At 39.5% G+C, this 16946-nt stretch overlaps 1 protein-coding gene across 1 annotated transcript; it reads left to right on the forward strand.

The window, feature by feature from the left end:
• The first annotated feature begins 3283 nt into the window (after window positions 1-3283).
• Window positions 3284-6572, forward strand: LOC149116043 (uncharacterized). Its single transcript, XM_089283563.1, has 2 exons — window positions 3284-3323; window positions 5045-6572. The coding sequence occupies exons 1-2, from the start codon at window positions 3308-3310 to the stop codon at window positions 5578-5580; spliced, it is 552 nt and encodes a 183-aa protein (XP_089139689.1). The 5' UTR covers window positions 3284-3307; the 3' UTR covers window positions 5581-6572.
• The last annotated feature ends 10374 nt before the right edge of the window (window positions 6573-16946 follow it).

Genomic DNA, 16946 nt, shown 5'->3' on the forward strand with positions numbered 1-16946 from the left:
CTAAGGAGGATATGTAGCATCTGTTACATTGAATCTGGTCATAATGTGACTGAGAACTGCAAAGAAACTGAAGCCAAATCATGTTTTGATGATTGAGGGGTGCAAGTCATAACATCGTGGTTAGCAACAAAATTTAGTCGAAAGCCGTAGGAAAAATAAGCAAGCTGTAAGCCATTATAATTGTTTAAGATGGCTTTAATAAAAATATCAGTATTCACGTACGCCAATTCCCGTATCCACACCATTCCACCATCCATGCCATTCCATATTTTTTGTTCCGGATCATTTCCGGTCCAGTATGGGGATCATTTCCGGTCCAGGGTCATTTGCGTTACGTGGTCCAGTATATGGGGATCATTTGCGGTCCGTGATCATTTGCGAACTCGTACAGTACCTTCATGGAACCTTCCGACGAATCGTGGAAAAAACGCAAAAGTTAGCACCCGCCAAAATGTGGTGCCACACGGTAGTTCTTAACTAAATCGTTGTTTGGATTTAATATTTGCGGTCCAAGCGTCTTAGCATACCGGAGATAAACGACTGTGCCGTGACTACATTTTGAAATGATTTTACATTCAGTTTTTTATGGGCATTTTTATTTACCTTTTTAATATGTGTTAAAACGTTAGATCTATGTGTTGGTGCTATTCTTATTCATTCAAATGCCATTGAAATATCTTCAGTATTTTTAGTTTTCTTCTCGTTCCCTCCTCCTTGGGGGGAGGGGGGGGGGGCAGGGTTGACGCAGTTGCATATAAACGCGGGTTATTTTTCTGCGAGGTGAGAGCGCCCGCCTCTCACCACTGTGGCCTTGGTTTGATTCCGACCCGGTAATAAATATCCTCTCGAAATATTATAATTTATTATTTATTTATTTATTTATTCTTCCATTCTCCGAGGCGTTTTCCCATCCTTATGGTAAGTGATTTTGTTCTTCTTTTTATCGAAGCTGGCTTGTCCCCCCATGCACCCCCCGCCCGCTCCTTGCCTTCATTAGCAACAACCTATCAGTACGTTTCTACTTCCTTTCTATGCCTTATGTGAAGGTTTTCAGCCACAATGTAACTAGCATAAGTCACGGAGAGTGTTTTGAATGAATGTGAATATACATGGTTACGGATTGTCCGACGTATCCGTCTATCTCTTAAGTCTGAACATTGTACTGCAAGCATGCATGGAAACATTCCATCCAATAAAATTAGTTCAGCAGTTGAAATCAACTGGTTTTTGCTGAGTGGACTAGCTTGTTTACGAACAAAATGGCTTCTGTTTTGCTTTGGTGACAGACGCAGTATTTTTTTTGTAAACGAGGTCACCGGACCTCTTTGTGCCCGCTTTGTGTTATGCACGATTTTAGCAGGGTTCAAAATTCAGTCTAATTAGTCTGCAGAACAGGCGAATTAGCGGGACAGAGAGCGAAACGCGATAGACGAGCGCGGAGCGCGACCCACGAGCGTGAAGCGCGAGACGAAAAAGTATTTTTCGTCTCGCGCTCGTGTATCGCGTCTTGCTCACTGCCCCGCTAATCCGCCTGTTGTGCAGGCTAAGTCTAATGTACCGTAATGATTCGATTTAGCGCCCGGGGTGTTTATTTACTTTTGGTACCTAAGGGGAGGGCGTTTATTGGAGACAAGGCGCTTATTTCGTTTTTGAGAAACAACCGAATGTTCAAAACAAAACTTGAAGAAAAGATCATTCGTTTGAAGGAATTATATGCCTTCACATGGCCATAAAAGTTGGGAAACTCAGACGAAGACCTCTGTTTTTGCGATGCGGCATTATTAAGCAACATGAACCTCCGTTGATACGCACTATGACGGCACAGTAATGTTAAAATATTAGAACAGGGGCGCTTATTGGAATAGGGCGCTTATTTTTAAGAACACGTTCGAAGGGGGGGGCGCTTTTTCGAAAGGGGGCGCTAAATCGAATCATAACGGTACTTCAAAACTACCTAAGAACCTTAATTCTGAATGCAATTATACTTCAATCCTACCAGCCTTTCAATTTTATAATCTGTTCGACCAATGTTGGGCTCGTGCTCGAAAGTATTCTGGTTGCGATATTGATGACCCTAAGTGTCGTGCTTTCTTAAACCTCCACGACAACTTGTACATAACATTAAGTCTAGCTATGGCTGAGAATTTGAACGTTGCTCTAGAATAAATGTTTGTCCGGACCATCTTATTCGAGGGTTAAAATTTTAGCGACACGTTTCACAGATGCACGCACCGTTGCTTCAAGGAAGGTCTCGCAGGCAATAGTAACCAAAGAATTCAGAGACGGGAATCTGGTCCAAAATCGCCCGAGTAGTCTTCGTTTTACACATAAAATCCCGAACGTTTTGGATCGCAGGAAAATTATTAACGCTGTTTTGGTTCGCCCCGCTGGAAAACACCTGGAAAACATAGCCCAGACCCGTCGACTAAGAAATTTTTTTTTTTTTACCAAAAAAAAAAACCTCAGAAAGGAACTTCTAACTTTCGTATCCGATAGCTAATTGGGGGAAAAATCGCTCAATTTGAAGGGAAAAAACACTCCATAAATCTTCGCTTTATCTAAGGATCTTCTGCAAGTTAACATATTTTTCGGTTAAGTTGGCTGGCATGACGCGTGTTACTTCATGAGAAGAGAAATTTCCTATCTCTTAAGGGCCATGTAATGTTCTATTTATTATCCCAAACCATTTCACGCAACGGTGACTTTTCACATGTATAATATTGTTTGCCAGTCACGTTGACGTAATAACAATAATCGTGGTCGCGTTGGTGTTTTTCGCACCTAAGGTGTTTTGATCATCAGGGCGGTTTCCTATTAGTCCTTGACCGATCTGTCAATGATCATTAGTATCAAAAAATAAATCCAATTAATGTCGAGGAAAAGGTTGTTGTTATTCATCGTGGTAGATGCAATAATAAAGTGTATTATCGTTTGTCTCACGATGTAGTCACTTGAGATGTAGATCGCGACGTTTCGACTGCTTACTGCTAGTCTTCTTCAGGCGATAAGGTCGACTGATTGCACGGTATCATTTATATTACAAAGGTCGGCTGTGATTGGTGCATATCGATCCTCCTATTGTTCCATTGTTCCGGCGAGTAGCTGTTCCCTCAGTGGTCCGCTGTTGTACCGTTCTCCTGTTGTTGTGTTTCTTGATCGTGGGTATCCATGCTTCAATTCCACTGTCCCTGTTGATGTTGTTAGGGTGAAGTCTTATGTGAATAACTTCCTTGACCCTACGTGTGTAGCAGTGAGGATCTCGATCAATAAACTTGACCTCATTCGTTGTTGATGATGTAAGCGGAAAATGCCGGTTGAAACAGGTAAACTTAATCTAAAAATGCCATGGTTTGTTGCATAATTTCTTGGTTGTTGTGATTGTACTTTAATATATTGTTAAGTGTACTTTGACGAAAATAGTTTTTCGGCTCTTGTTTCAGCGGATGCTCTCGCAGGCTAGCCTTGGAGCAGCCAGTGTCTGTTTTCTTTTATATATATCCCGCTAAGACTAAACTTAGCTAAAGATCCTTTTGTAACCCATACCGCGGGTGACAAAATGATGTACAGTTTACGCGCATGGCTTTTCAGACAGTTTTTTTAGACTATTGGAAGTCTCGTAAGACGTTCGTCCTCGCGTTCGCAGCGACATGTTTGCAAGAGCTATCTGAAACACATCTACTCTGCTTCAGACGACAATTATGCGTTTTTTCTTGGCTCTACACGGTTGTGTTGCGTTAGTGCATGCCTCAGAATCTGCCATTTTGTGGGTTCACAGCGATATCGTACAGAGGCCCAAATACATGTCTGGAAAAAAGGGAAGCTCAGGTTTTCGGTTTTATAATCAATCTAGAAAACATTTACCCAGCGATTTATCAAGGTGGCTATGCTATACTAAGGGCCGGGTCGCACTAGAGCGAATTCAAGTATTTCCAATTTTTAGCGAGGAAAAAAATTGGCAAAAGTTTCGCAAGTTCCAAATTTTGGCAGTGGTCGCATTAGACCAACATGTTGGAACCAAAACGTTACCGATTGAAATATACGTCACAAGATCTATATTTCTCCATTAAGAATTTTTAGATTCCATGCGAGATTTTAACTCTTCGCTGATTTTTCAAGCTCCACGCTACATGTTCTTGACTCTCCGCTCTACAGCAGCTGGGGATTTTCGGCCCATACTTGGACGAGTAGATTTGCTCGCGTTGCGTTTGTGTTGTTACTTGCGCCACTTGCGATCGAAGAAGATTGTCTCGCTGAAGCCATCTCTTCAAACTGATGCCAGTAACCGGATCCAGGGTACGAGTCATAAGAATTTGAATAAGAACGCCGCTCATATTCCTCGTTTGCATTGAAATAACTGTAAAAAGCCTCAGATAGACCGGGTAAAAAATGATTTTGTCCCGCCATTACACGCGCCAAACTGGACTAGCCGTCAAAGTTATTTTCAAGCCGTAATTTTATCCAGATATTTTTTTAAAAAAGTATGACATTTGAATGGTTAAAAAAAGACAAAATTGTTTGCAAAAATTTGGCAAGTTTTTGAAACTGGGGTCGTACTTATTTTACGCTACGTGTTGACAGATGTATTTTTTATGCAAACAAAATTGGCGCAAGTGTGAAATTAATTTCCTGTGGAAGGCTTGAAAAAATAAATAAGCTTGTCAATCTCCGGGAGACATGGCGCGACATTGTGTTACGCGGCTACAAAAGAATTCGGTGATCCCGATAACCATCTACAGACCAAGGTCAAATACCTGCATATTTATTTCAGATTCGCATATTAGCACTTGTAGTGTTTCTAGTTAACAAATGAATGAAGCTTTGACATGCACATGCGCGCATGATTTAATGAAATTGTTAACAATCGTCCTTGCCTTTATTATCTCATTTCAGACAGTAGTTAGATATGCCCCCTGATTCTTTTCATATGTGGGACTTACTTAAAAGCTGTTGTTCAAACTACAGTTGATTGATGTTCCTACAGTTGATTATTTTTTTCCATTTCAACCTGCAACATACATGTAACCACTTGTTTTCTCTATCGTAGAAACACTAGAACCGATTTCCTACCCAAAATACGAAAACAAATGTTGTCTAGTTATCAGATGCATTGGAAAATTACAGAGTGAGCTTCAACTTGGAAATTCTGCGGAGGCAGAAAAGTCACTACAAAACACTTACAAGCACCTCCAAGAGTCGACGCCAAATGACTTTTCTTTCCCCAGTTTAGAGGAGAAACAAATCATAAGCAGTTTAGAACGAACATACATAATCAATTCCCCGTGGAATTCCAAAAATGGAACCATTCTGTTGGCACAACCGCGCTCTGAAAACTTATTCGTCCGATCTCTCAACGCTTGTGCTGCGCTGGCTCTCAACATGTGTAGTCCTGACATTTCTGTTGATGCTTTGGAGCAGTCCGTTAGCCACATAGACGGTGCCGATGAGGAGGCATTGAATGTTAGCTCGGGTGTTGCTTATAATAATTTAGGCTGTGTGTATATTTGCAAAGGATTTTTCCAAAACGCAAAAGAAAATCTTGAAACTGCTCTCAAAAAAAATTTAATTTACTCAAGAACTTGACCAATGGCCACGTAGTTGAAGAGAATATTGTAACTGTCTGGAGCAACTTAAGACTGGTACATCAGGCTCAAAGGGACCACATAGCTGATCAACAAGTTCGAAGTGAGCTCTTTCCGATGCTACGTCAAGCTCCCTTACCTCCAAGCCTAATTGCCGTCGTAGAATTTAATGAAGCGTGTACTTCTTTAGAGAACCGAAATCTTAGAAAAGCTTTGAAGGAGTTTGAGATGTTGAAATCTTTCTGTGAATCAGAATTAAATCAAACGGAGGAACTGACAAAATGTATTTCGTTGAAAATTTGCCTAGTTGACCAATTGCTGGGAAACTCGTCAAAGGCTTCAGCAATCATTGATACCAAGACTTTGACGTTGGCTGAACTGACAGAACTTCTTGATGTGAAAGCAAACTTCCCTCTGGATTTTGTGCTTACAGCTGCAGAGACCCTAGTAGATATTTGTGTACATCAAGGTAATCAAGATTTGGCATGCAAATTTTTGGTGTATCTTGTTAAGGTTTGTCGCGAAAGATGTGGTGCAAGTCATCCAACCGTTGCAATGTCTTACAGATGCACTAGAGATTTTCACAAGAACTTTTGGAGCTGTTCACCCCGATGTTCTGAAATGTAATGTAAGTCTTGCGCGGTTAGAATCTCGCGAGGGATTCCAAGAGAAATCTTTGCTGCACTGTCAAAAAAATTCACAACTCTTGACCAAGTCAAACCATCGATACTGAGCTTCTTTGTTTTGTGGCGTTGTGCGGCGCGCTATTATCAACTGATCAAAAATCGTATAAAAGAATTCAGCATTTCCAGGTTTCTTGCTTGGGGTTAATAACAATAATAATGAACCTTATTACATACTTCCAAAGGGCTATTCGGTATGTTCTTAGAAAAAAAAAACGCTTAAGACAAGTTACATTACGGAATATTTACGCTTATGTCACCATTGAAAACCCTTAAAAGGATTAAAAAGATTCTCCAAAAAAAAAAAAAAGATTGAGTTTTGTTTGTTTTTTTTCCTCTCGTCCTCGCGCCGAGTATAGTTCGTTAAGGTTTTTAACATCGAATCATCCTTATAGTGTTCATAAATTTTTAATCAACTGGTTCGCCGATGCACAAAACATATTGATTGAGAAACCAATTAAGCATACTGAAGCGCATTTTCTCCCCTGGGTACCCCTGTGTTAACAGCACCTTAATGTGCAACTTTCCAAACCCCTCTCCCCTAATGCCGCTAATTTGACACGGCGACAATTTTGCGACGATTTCAAATCCATCTTCGTGGAATCTCGGCACAATTCCCTAAGCGCAACAAAACAACAAAAGGCTTTTGTTTGGACGAATTTGACTCACTACAATGGGCCATTTCTTGATACGCAAAGGCTCACTTGGTGTTTCATTGCTTGATATTTCCCTCTTGACATTCACCCTTCGATTAATAATTAGCGAGGAGCGTAAGATATGACATATCGTGTGACAGCATATGACATCATCGCATTCGCAAATAGCGAACTTAATTATTACATTACATCATCGTTGCGGGAATGTCGTGCGTGATTTGTCACGTTTCGATTCCTGTTCCGCTCGGCGTTCCGCTCGGCATTCTCGGTTTCGTGTGCTGAAAATTTTCGTTTCAATAAGGTTATTTACGTTTTATATGAAAAAGGGTTGTTTGGAAATCGTTTTACTCAATGGAAGTCAGTGAGGACAGATGAGATCGTTAGCAAGAAATCGTGAAAATCAACATTTATGCGGTAAGCAAAATCATAACAATTAGTGTAAATTCCTTTGATACACTTTCCTTCTCTTTACTAATTTTAAGTCGATAAGGAAACGATTACGCTCGATACTTATTGAGCTCGAGCTTAGATTCGTGATATAACCAAGTTAAGCAAAATCGAAGGAACAAATTGTATGTGGAGCTAGAGACGGGAATGATAACTTGACCGTGTCATCCGGAACCGATTTTATTTAAATTTTTTTTTCCTGCCGAGATATTCTGTTGTCACGTATTTATTTTGTTATTTAAGGAATTTAAGGAATGCTACCAGCGGATCAGTTCACTTTGGTATTAATGTTTTAACCGTTCAATTGAAATAACTTAAATGCACGATGTGTCTGTGAGTTGTTTCTTGGCTTATAAGATTTGTTAGCGATAAACCAGTTTCCAATAAAGCAGTCGAAATCTACAAGTGTCGCGAAGTGACTCAGCATGCACAGGACTGCTTCAGTTGTTCTTCGGAATTTGAGTAATTTCACCAAGCTCTACCATCAAGAACGTTTTGAACCTTTTTGCGCCAATTTGATTGATTTTAAGAAGCAAACATCTTTCAAGTTTCTGTCTTTCGTTGTTGCGTTCGAGAGAACGCAGTTCTAATCAGGTAATGCGGTAAAATTCTTGTTTTTGTGTATCCATGTATCTTTCCGTGGACACCAATTTGGTCCCCCCCCCCCCCCCCAAAAAAAAATTCTTCAGGGGCGAATGACGTCATCTCCATGTTCGTCCATGTGCTTTCTTTCGAGTGGTATGCAATATCGCGGACTTTCGAGTGTCGAGGCAGCTTAAGCTTATCGTGGTCTGTAGCAGATACGTGGTTAATTTAAAGTTCGAAGTCAGTGTTAATGGCATTTAAAAACCTTGCAGACATGTCTTCACGAAATGTGTACGACTTTTCGTACGAACAGAGAGCTGTAGTTTGGCCGCGTTTCGTGTACCCTCTTCTCGTCGACCAAAACCAACGCTGTTTTCTGCTGAATAAATCAAAGGAGGAAATGTGTAGTTTCACTTCGGTGGCCTAGATTTCTGTGCAGTATTACATAATATTAATCTCGTTTCACTATTTATTTGTTTTCCTGTTCCAATAGCTAGCTATTATTATCACTGTTCGTGTTACTTCATTATTGTATCACGTAGTCACTTTCAAGGTTTTTTGTGTAGCTTTGTTAATTTATCCACCCTCTGTATATAAGCAGCTTCCTTTAGTTAGGACTGTTTTTAGTTTATAATTTTTATATTGTAAATAGGCCTGAGGAAGGCCGAAGGCCGAAATGCCAATTAAACCAGTCGGACCTGTCAGAAGGTTGATCTCTTTGTATTCCCTGACAAGTACACAGTCTATGTCAGTATGTATGGGTTTTGATATTTGTAATCAAACATGACACACGTGCACTGTTGTTCGACGAATATTGCCTGAATTTCAAAGTGACATTCGTTCGATCCAGAGGCATCGTTTAACCTGATAAATTTTAAAAAGAAGTAAGTAATATATTTGCAAAGTCGACAGATAATGTTATTGATTTCCTCGTAAAGGAAGGGTCTCCGGCTACACTTGCATAGCAGTCTTTCTTGATATAAGGGTTTCAGATTTCAGATTTTTTATTAATTGACACTATTTACAGACATATTTCACTATCGCACACTATTACAATATTAAATAAGTTAAAGACCAGTCATTTTTGTATCTTTGCAGAAAATGGTTTAGCATGCAAACTGAACCGCATCATGTCTTTAAAATTCGGAACTGCTTTTTGTCCTTGTTGAAACCTCGAGTTTCGATCGAGCTACTTCAGTTACAGACCTGGGAAACAGACTAGAAACGGACAACTCGTGTGAAGATTTTAGGATCCTAACTTTACAGCCAGACCTGTATTAAGCGTACAACCTTTGTTAAGTGGTCACTAGCCGAAATTTGTTTCCCTTATTTACTGTAAATTATATACCTCTACGGCCAGACGAGCTGGGGGACATCTGATAAGTGGCGTCTAAAATGGTCAATTTTTTGAAATATTGCTCAATCGCATAAAATGCTCTAGTATGTGAGAGAGGGGTGAATAGGAGTATGGGAATCCGCCGATCCGTGAATATTTTTCGCTAAATCCGTTGATGCGCCAATATTTTTGTTCAAATCCGAAACCACAACCACATCCGGAAACAGAAGTGTAAAATTAAAGTTCAAAGGCAACTGGTAAATGTGAATGCCATTGTTAATTTCGCACAAAGAGTAAAGAAGGCAACCTGCTTGATGACTTTAACACAGTTCAATTCCAATAACAGTCTGACACCTGAGTTTCGTTCGAAAAAAGAAATAACTTGGAAGAACTCATTAACATACCGACCAAGGCTGAAGAAAGATCTATGATCCAAATTTGGTTTAGGACCCAAGATCCGAACATCAAGACAGGCACAATCCGGAATCCGCGCCAAAATTCACAGCTGATCCACGATCCACTATGTTTCCAAAATCTGCGAATCCGCTCGATTTACCGCAAAAATCCACAATCTGTGCGCTTTTGAAGGCCAAATCCGTCGATCTGAAAACCTATTCACCCCCCTCATAAAAAGACGATGATTACGATGATGTTTTGAAACAAAAATAAGAAGTCCCAGGTGCAATAATTGACTGAAAGGCGTTATTTCGGCACCTCAAACTTAACGCTTGCGGTCGTCTTGCTTTGAATTCAGATCGGTTGACGAAGGGTGTATATCTGGTTACAATCCGAGCTCTACTATGAAATTCCCAGATCAACGAGTTCACAATTAGGAATACAGACGAAGTGATGGAAATCTGAACTTACATACACGGCACGATTTAAAACTTCACTATTTAGCCCATCCGTTTTCCTCTTAAAAAAAATAAAAATTAAAGTTGTTCTTGATCATGCTGGCAGCATTACTTTCTGTAAAATCGCAAAAGTTTTGTTCGTTTTGCTTACAGATTACAATAACAACAACGCCAACATAGCGGATAAAACGGAACTGAATGCATGCTGGCAGACTACAAAAATGTTGGATTTTTGCTAAGACTGTGTTTTGCGTTTACAGCTTTGATTTCCGGGAACTAAATGGACACTGAAATAAAAGGATTGGCAGACTGGTTCGTGGCTAGACACACACTAGACCCTGCTTTGCCCAACCAGTGGCCCTTCAATTGCCAGAGTTCAACAAGAATCCGACCCACAGATAGACTGCTGGAGGTAAAAGAATATAGTTATCATCCACTACCCTCAAGGGTTGAGGAAAAAAGAAGCGCATGATACTAGGGATTGTAGATAGTAAACGCGAGGCTCAAAAGGCTCTTCAGTAAAAGTGTAAACATGATAGTTGCTGGTTGGCTGAACGTTTCGGGCTTAACCTTTCTTCAGTAGGTAGAATGTTCGAGCCTCGCCATACAAAAAACTGTAACTGTGAGCTATGTTTTCGGCATAACAATAATGGTGGAGGGGTTATTTGTAAGGTTGGAAACTTGTAAGAGTGAAAGTATTACCGAGGTTGGGTTGGGATTTCGAGTTAGGCTCCAGCTTTGTCATGTTCACTTGTAGTATACGTGGTTGTAGGGATAGAACTGACATAGGTCAAGCAATATGGACTAACATAATGTCCTCTTACGTCTGTACTGGTCTAACTGAGAAGTCCCACCTCTTCAAATACACTGGCGGGAGACAGACAGTGTAGAGAGCATGGCCTAGACCATTAGATGTGATAGGAAACACCTTATATTTGTTGTCTTTATATCATTCCACAGAATGCTAAACCAGCTATGAACACTGATACTGCCAATACTGCCATATCTACAAGAGCCTCCGCAGGGTTTACGTTCTTGCAAAACTTAAGTACAAATTTGATGGAGTCCACAGCTCACAACTGGCCGCTCGCTCTGGTGTCACGAGCTGCAGATTCAGCATCCACAAGGCGAAGTCAAAACCAACCAACTGGAACGAATTATAGCACAGAAAACCTAGACGCAACGTTGCTGCTAACCTCTCTCCCTCCTTGCATAAGTAACCATACTGTTGAGTCCGTTGAGTTTGCGAACAACAGTAGCCTGGCATTCGAGCAAAGAGTCTCTAGAGCAGCAGTGTTAATGCGTAGGGTGATGGAGGTAAGAGAGGAAGAGCAGTTTCAAAGGGAAATGAATAGAAGGGAAGAAGAAATAAGAGAACAAAGAGAAAGGATCGGAAGGCAAGTAAGGGAGATTGAGGAAGCTAGCAGGTGGCCGGAACAACAGGAGACAATTACAGGTCCTTGGTGTAAATGCCTTATTGCGAAGGTAATTAATTTTTAGTTTGAATTTCTTAGAGAGAATTATTGAGCAGACCACGCAGAGTGTCTTGATCTGTTGCCTTCATGACAAATCTTGTGTTCGTATATATGACAATTTTAGGGAACTCACAATGTATCTTCGGTCTTTTTCGCAGAATGCACAGGACTCAATTTGCAGACGGCGTAGCACAAGAAAATACGTGTAGTTGTTGGCTTTTCCTGTTGTGCATCACTGAAGTATAGCCTCAGAGCACGACGGGAAACTTGTTATGAAGGAGTATACTGGCTGTAGATGAATAGCCTATGTTCTATTAATCAAAATTTCTAACATGGCACCGAGGCTTTCTGGTCACACGGCAGCGTGTTTATTGAAATCAATTTTCTCATGGCATAAAATTATAAAGTCGCCTTTTCTAACTTCATCAATCTTTTCTAACCAGGAAGAGGGGGTTTTCTTCTCTTATTTCATTATTTTAGGAGACTCTTGTCAGAGAGGTGTGCTTTATATAGAGGAGATTGAGTATTTTGTAAAAGTTTAAGAATTTGTGATCTCGCAAAATTGATTAATTTACGAAATAAGTATGTAAAGGGATTCCGTAGGAAATTATAGCAATGAAATAGATAATGTTTATAATGCTTATGCTTTCTTATGAGCAAGGCATTTTAGCCTTAACAGGTTAATTCGAAAATAAATTCAAAGGTCATGCGAGGCATGTGATTATACTAGTGGCAGGCCGGTTTGCGATTTCCACAACTTGAAGGTTTCCTTGGAGTTTTAGTTGTTTTATATTACCTGCCGGAGCTCCCATGGCCCAAGACCAGGGATGTGTAGAAAAAAACGAAAACATCGCTGAAATTAAAGGGAAGATTAATTACGAGGCATTATTGCAACAACTTTTCCAGCGGCTGAGAAAATATTTATAACGCAGTAAATTGTTCTCATTACGAACTAAGTTTTGTTGTTTGCTGCAAATATATTTTTAACGGAAAACCGACGAGAATTATGCAGGAGGGTTGTCTGCCCTGCATCTAATTTTAGTCGTTTATCTTGTCTTGAACTTTTCTTGTTTTCTGAGAAAAATGTCACTTTACTGTTTAATAATAATAATAACAACATAAATGTTTATTTAGTCGGCGTGGTATCCATTTCACAGTTTAGTTCTCCGCTTCCGTGAAGCCATCCATCAACCCGTAAATAGGCAATCCCTTGACCAATACTGTATACCCAGCAACCAATAGTGAGTGATTCAGCAATTTAGTTTCTAGTTCCTTGTTCCGTCATTGTGTCGACCCCTTTACGGATGGGTCTAAACAATTGGCTAGGAATCTGAACGAATCAGCAGACAAGTCATTCATTGTAAACAGTCGCATCTCTGGTTGTTAACAGTATTACAGTCAGACTAAGTTGCTCTCGGTAGCCCTATAAAGCTAGTTATGAATGAGATGCGATTTTGTTGTTGCTGTTGTTGTTGTTGTTGGTTTCCGCAGCAGTCAGGAAAAACCTTTTGCGTGACATTGACATACTACCCGCGAAACATATGGAACCTATTGACGTAATTGGTTGAAAACAATAAACCGAGAGGTTCGGGGATTCCCCCACTTTCACTTTCAGTTTTGTTAACTTGTATAACATATTTGCATATTGATAGTTGCAGTGAAACACGGAACGTTGTCTTGTTCCACAAAAGCTGCCTGAATTTCGACTGATGGAAATGTCACAAAAGCAATAATTGCTGACGTTGCAGAATTTTTCTTTTGACAAAGCGAATTACGGTAAGTCGCTATTTTTGTCCAATTTCATCATTTTATTGACTCATTTCCGAAGGGACTTTGAAAGTTGACCATCAAAAGTTTGTAATAGAAAGGCAAGCCCGGACACGCTATCGCGTCAGTTCTTAAACTGTTCTGTGCGTTCTGTGTTACGATGTGAAGGTTTACGGACACGTGACTTTGCCAAAGCGAGCGACTGCGTTAGCGACAACGATACTACCATTAAACATAGGCACGCAAGACGTGCAAGAGTTATTTTTTTCTGCGAAGTTTTGGAGATAGAAGCATTCATGGTACAGTAATGATTTGGTTAATTTGACAAGTTTTTTTGGTTGCGATGTTACATCGGTCATGGTAAGATAGCTAAATAGTAAGCCATAAAATGTTTGACTGAACAAACTACAGTAATCTGACACGTCTCCAGATTAATGTAGTTGTCATCTTATTTTCTAACGGGCAATTTGATTCGCTCTTTGATACAACCCGCACTGTGATTGGTGTGACACCCGCACATGCATAACTCCCTCGCTCACCGATCACATAACCCTTCCAACCCCCAAGAGAAATTTTTGCTCAAAAATACTCAAGTTAATTTAGAGACTTTTTCGCATTTTACACAAGTCGTAAGTTTACCTTTTTACACAACAGAACACAACACAACACAACTTCACCGAAAATAGAAAGAAAGAGAAAAAAAAACCTCTGACACGTTAAAAGTCTGATTTAATTAAATGCACTTTAACTTGGTGCCACGCAGTCTTCAAAGAACATTTGAACAGTTTTCATACTTTTTCCCTTAAAAAATATCGGACTGAAATGAATGTCATCAAATAAAACTATTAAACTGCTACTGCAGAGACGTAAAAACCGTCCAGAAACAAAACCTTCTTTTTTGTTTAATATCCTGGAAACAATAGCCGATAACTTGTCAGCTCTAATTGAATTTACTCCCATATAAAAAACAAAAGTGTTAAGTTACCATTTGTTACTAAAGATAGCAAACATCTCGTGGGAAAGAGTGATGACGATTCGTCCGCTCTAATTGAATTTACTCCCTTGTGAAAAACAAGAGTGTCACATTACACTTTGCAACTAAAAACCAAAAATGCCTCGTTATATTTGCATGCAACAAGAACAAAACAATTGTTACCCGCACTTACTATTGTAAACGTTACAACTGTTTCAAATCTAAAGTCTCGTCCCCTCTAAAGCAAGTCCTAAGAACTAGACGCGACGATTCGTGACCTCTAATTGAATTTACTCCTTGTGAAAAACAAAAGTATCAAGTTACCTTTGTAACTAAAAATAAAAATATCTCGTTGCATTTGCATACTACTAACTCACGAACTGTTTCAAACCTCAAGGCTCATCTCGTTCATTTAACTAAAATCCTCAGCCTAACCCACAGAAAATGTCGAAGTAAACCCAATATATGAATACTTCCTCCTCTTTTATAGAAGAATAAATATGGCTGTTCTGAACTCTATCGGGATCAAATCTTCTCACATACCATTTACCTTTACAACAAGAAATTTGATTGGCTGTTTATAGTAGATCCAATCTGATTGGTGTGACATACATACATCTCTCACTCACTCACTTACTCACTCACTCACCCATTGACCCGTCCATAACATACCCGACGCGCCGACTAAGAGGTATTTTTTTTACAAAAAAATAACTCAACAAATTAAAGCGGCCATTTTGAAAAGTTAATCGGAAAGGCTTTGATGCATCAAATAGTTTTTATTCACGCCTAGTGTGAAGGTACAGCTTCACAACAATGGCCATAACTACAAGAGCTTTGATATAACAAGTCAAACTTTATAGTTTTTAATAGAAACTTTAAAGATCAGAAACTGGTGATCGTTCTTGAACAGCAAAGAAAGATATTAGAATGAATTTCATAAATACAAGGCATGAAAATTCGACTTGTCAAGCGGGTGCGCTGCTCCAGATGTTATGAAAAAGAATTTCTGTTGTATGAAACAAGCTGAAACAAGGATGAAAACGCAAAAATAATACGCATCCCGATTTGCAACACTGGTTTACGTTTGTGGTTCAGTGGTTGAATTAGCAAATCGTTGATTATCGAAAGCTACGTCAAACCTAAATTCCGCTCTCCATGTTTAATCTATTGATGTATATTTTTTGGTTTCTCGGAAACCACTGTCTACAGCAAATATCTACGTCAATAAGCATTGTCCAGCTGTGTAAGCGAAATTAGAAACGAGTGATAGGAAGCGAATGAGTTGGTCAAAATGAACTAGCTTGGACATGCACGCCCAACAAAATATATTTTTTCCAGTTTTGATAAAGGCCTTCCCTGGAAGACGTACATCTGGCATTTTTCGACAGCTCGCCCAGAATAGCGCATTTTTCTTCGGAACTCACAAGAAAGTAAGCTGCTCCTTCTTTTGGTTGTCTAAGCCGCCAAAAATAATGAATAAAAAAACCCGCTACAGGCAAGAGCAAACGTTAAATATCAGTATCTAGAAATATAACTGAAACTCTTGAGAAGTGACATCTGGAAAGCGAAAACTACTAGAACGACCCAATTTCAGTCGGACAGTTTGATCGTGTTTGACCAAGAGATTGATTATCAAGGTTCAAGTGGTAATCTCTTGGTTTGACTTAGTGTTACAAACATGATCAGAATGTTTTCTAAGAACATTTTTCCCTGTTTCTGTTTAGTTATCGACACGGCCATTCATGGCGCAGAGTTTCTAATCTCTATGAAGCTATCTACCTCATGCCAGTTTTCTTTTGAGCACCAAATCAGAAACTAACTTGAACGATACTATTTTGGTTTGGGTTAGGCTCGATTTCCGCTGTTCTCTCGAGTCTGGTGTACGTTCTGTTAATCCCTCCTAGGTTTGAGTCGGCTTGTGGTTCATTTTCACTTTCCAACGTACTTATGGTTACCTGGTGATAAGATAGTGATTAATACCAGTCTGGGCAATGCAGATAATCTGCAGAGTAGACATATTCTATGAATTATTGGAAAATCTCTCGCAAGCCGGCACATGTTTGTCAATTGCTGGATCGAGTGTCACGAAGGCAAAACTGACGAACATGATACCTAGGGAATGAAATATCTCTTATTTATATCAAATATGAATGAATAGTGTCAATATCGTGCTCAAAGAGAGATGGTGTCGAGTCATGCTACACTATTAATAATTATGATATTCAAAACGCTATTTGTGATTCAAAGCAGTATTTTGACGCTTTTGCCCTAACAGGGCTCAATTTTTCTACATTCTACAAAAATACGCATTTCCAAGTTAATAAGTTTACAGCAAAATTACGGAGCTTTACAGGGCTTCTTGTTGGAACGATACTAAATACAAAACGAAAAATGCACGTGTTGCATGCCTAGATTGAACCTATTTCAAAATCTCAAGCAAATCTCATTTCCTGGTTCCTAGAAAGATTTAGCAGTTGGATGCCTCTCTGGTCCTAAAAAATCGTTCCAAGAATTATCTCGCAAAACTCTTTTTAGAGATAGAAGCCCTCACAATGATAATCAGTAGATAGACGGTTTTACGTAATCCT

Source organism: Orbicella faveolata, unplaced genomic scaffold (assembly GCF_042242905.1).
Source record: "Orbicella faveolata isolate gen_17 unplaced genomic scaffold, um_ofav_v1 contig_12, whole genome shotgun sequence".
In the NCBI taxonomy this organism is placed as follows: Eukaryota; Metazoa; Cnidaria; class Anthozoa; order Scleractinia; family Merulinidae; genus Orbicella; species Orbicella faveolata.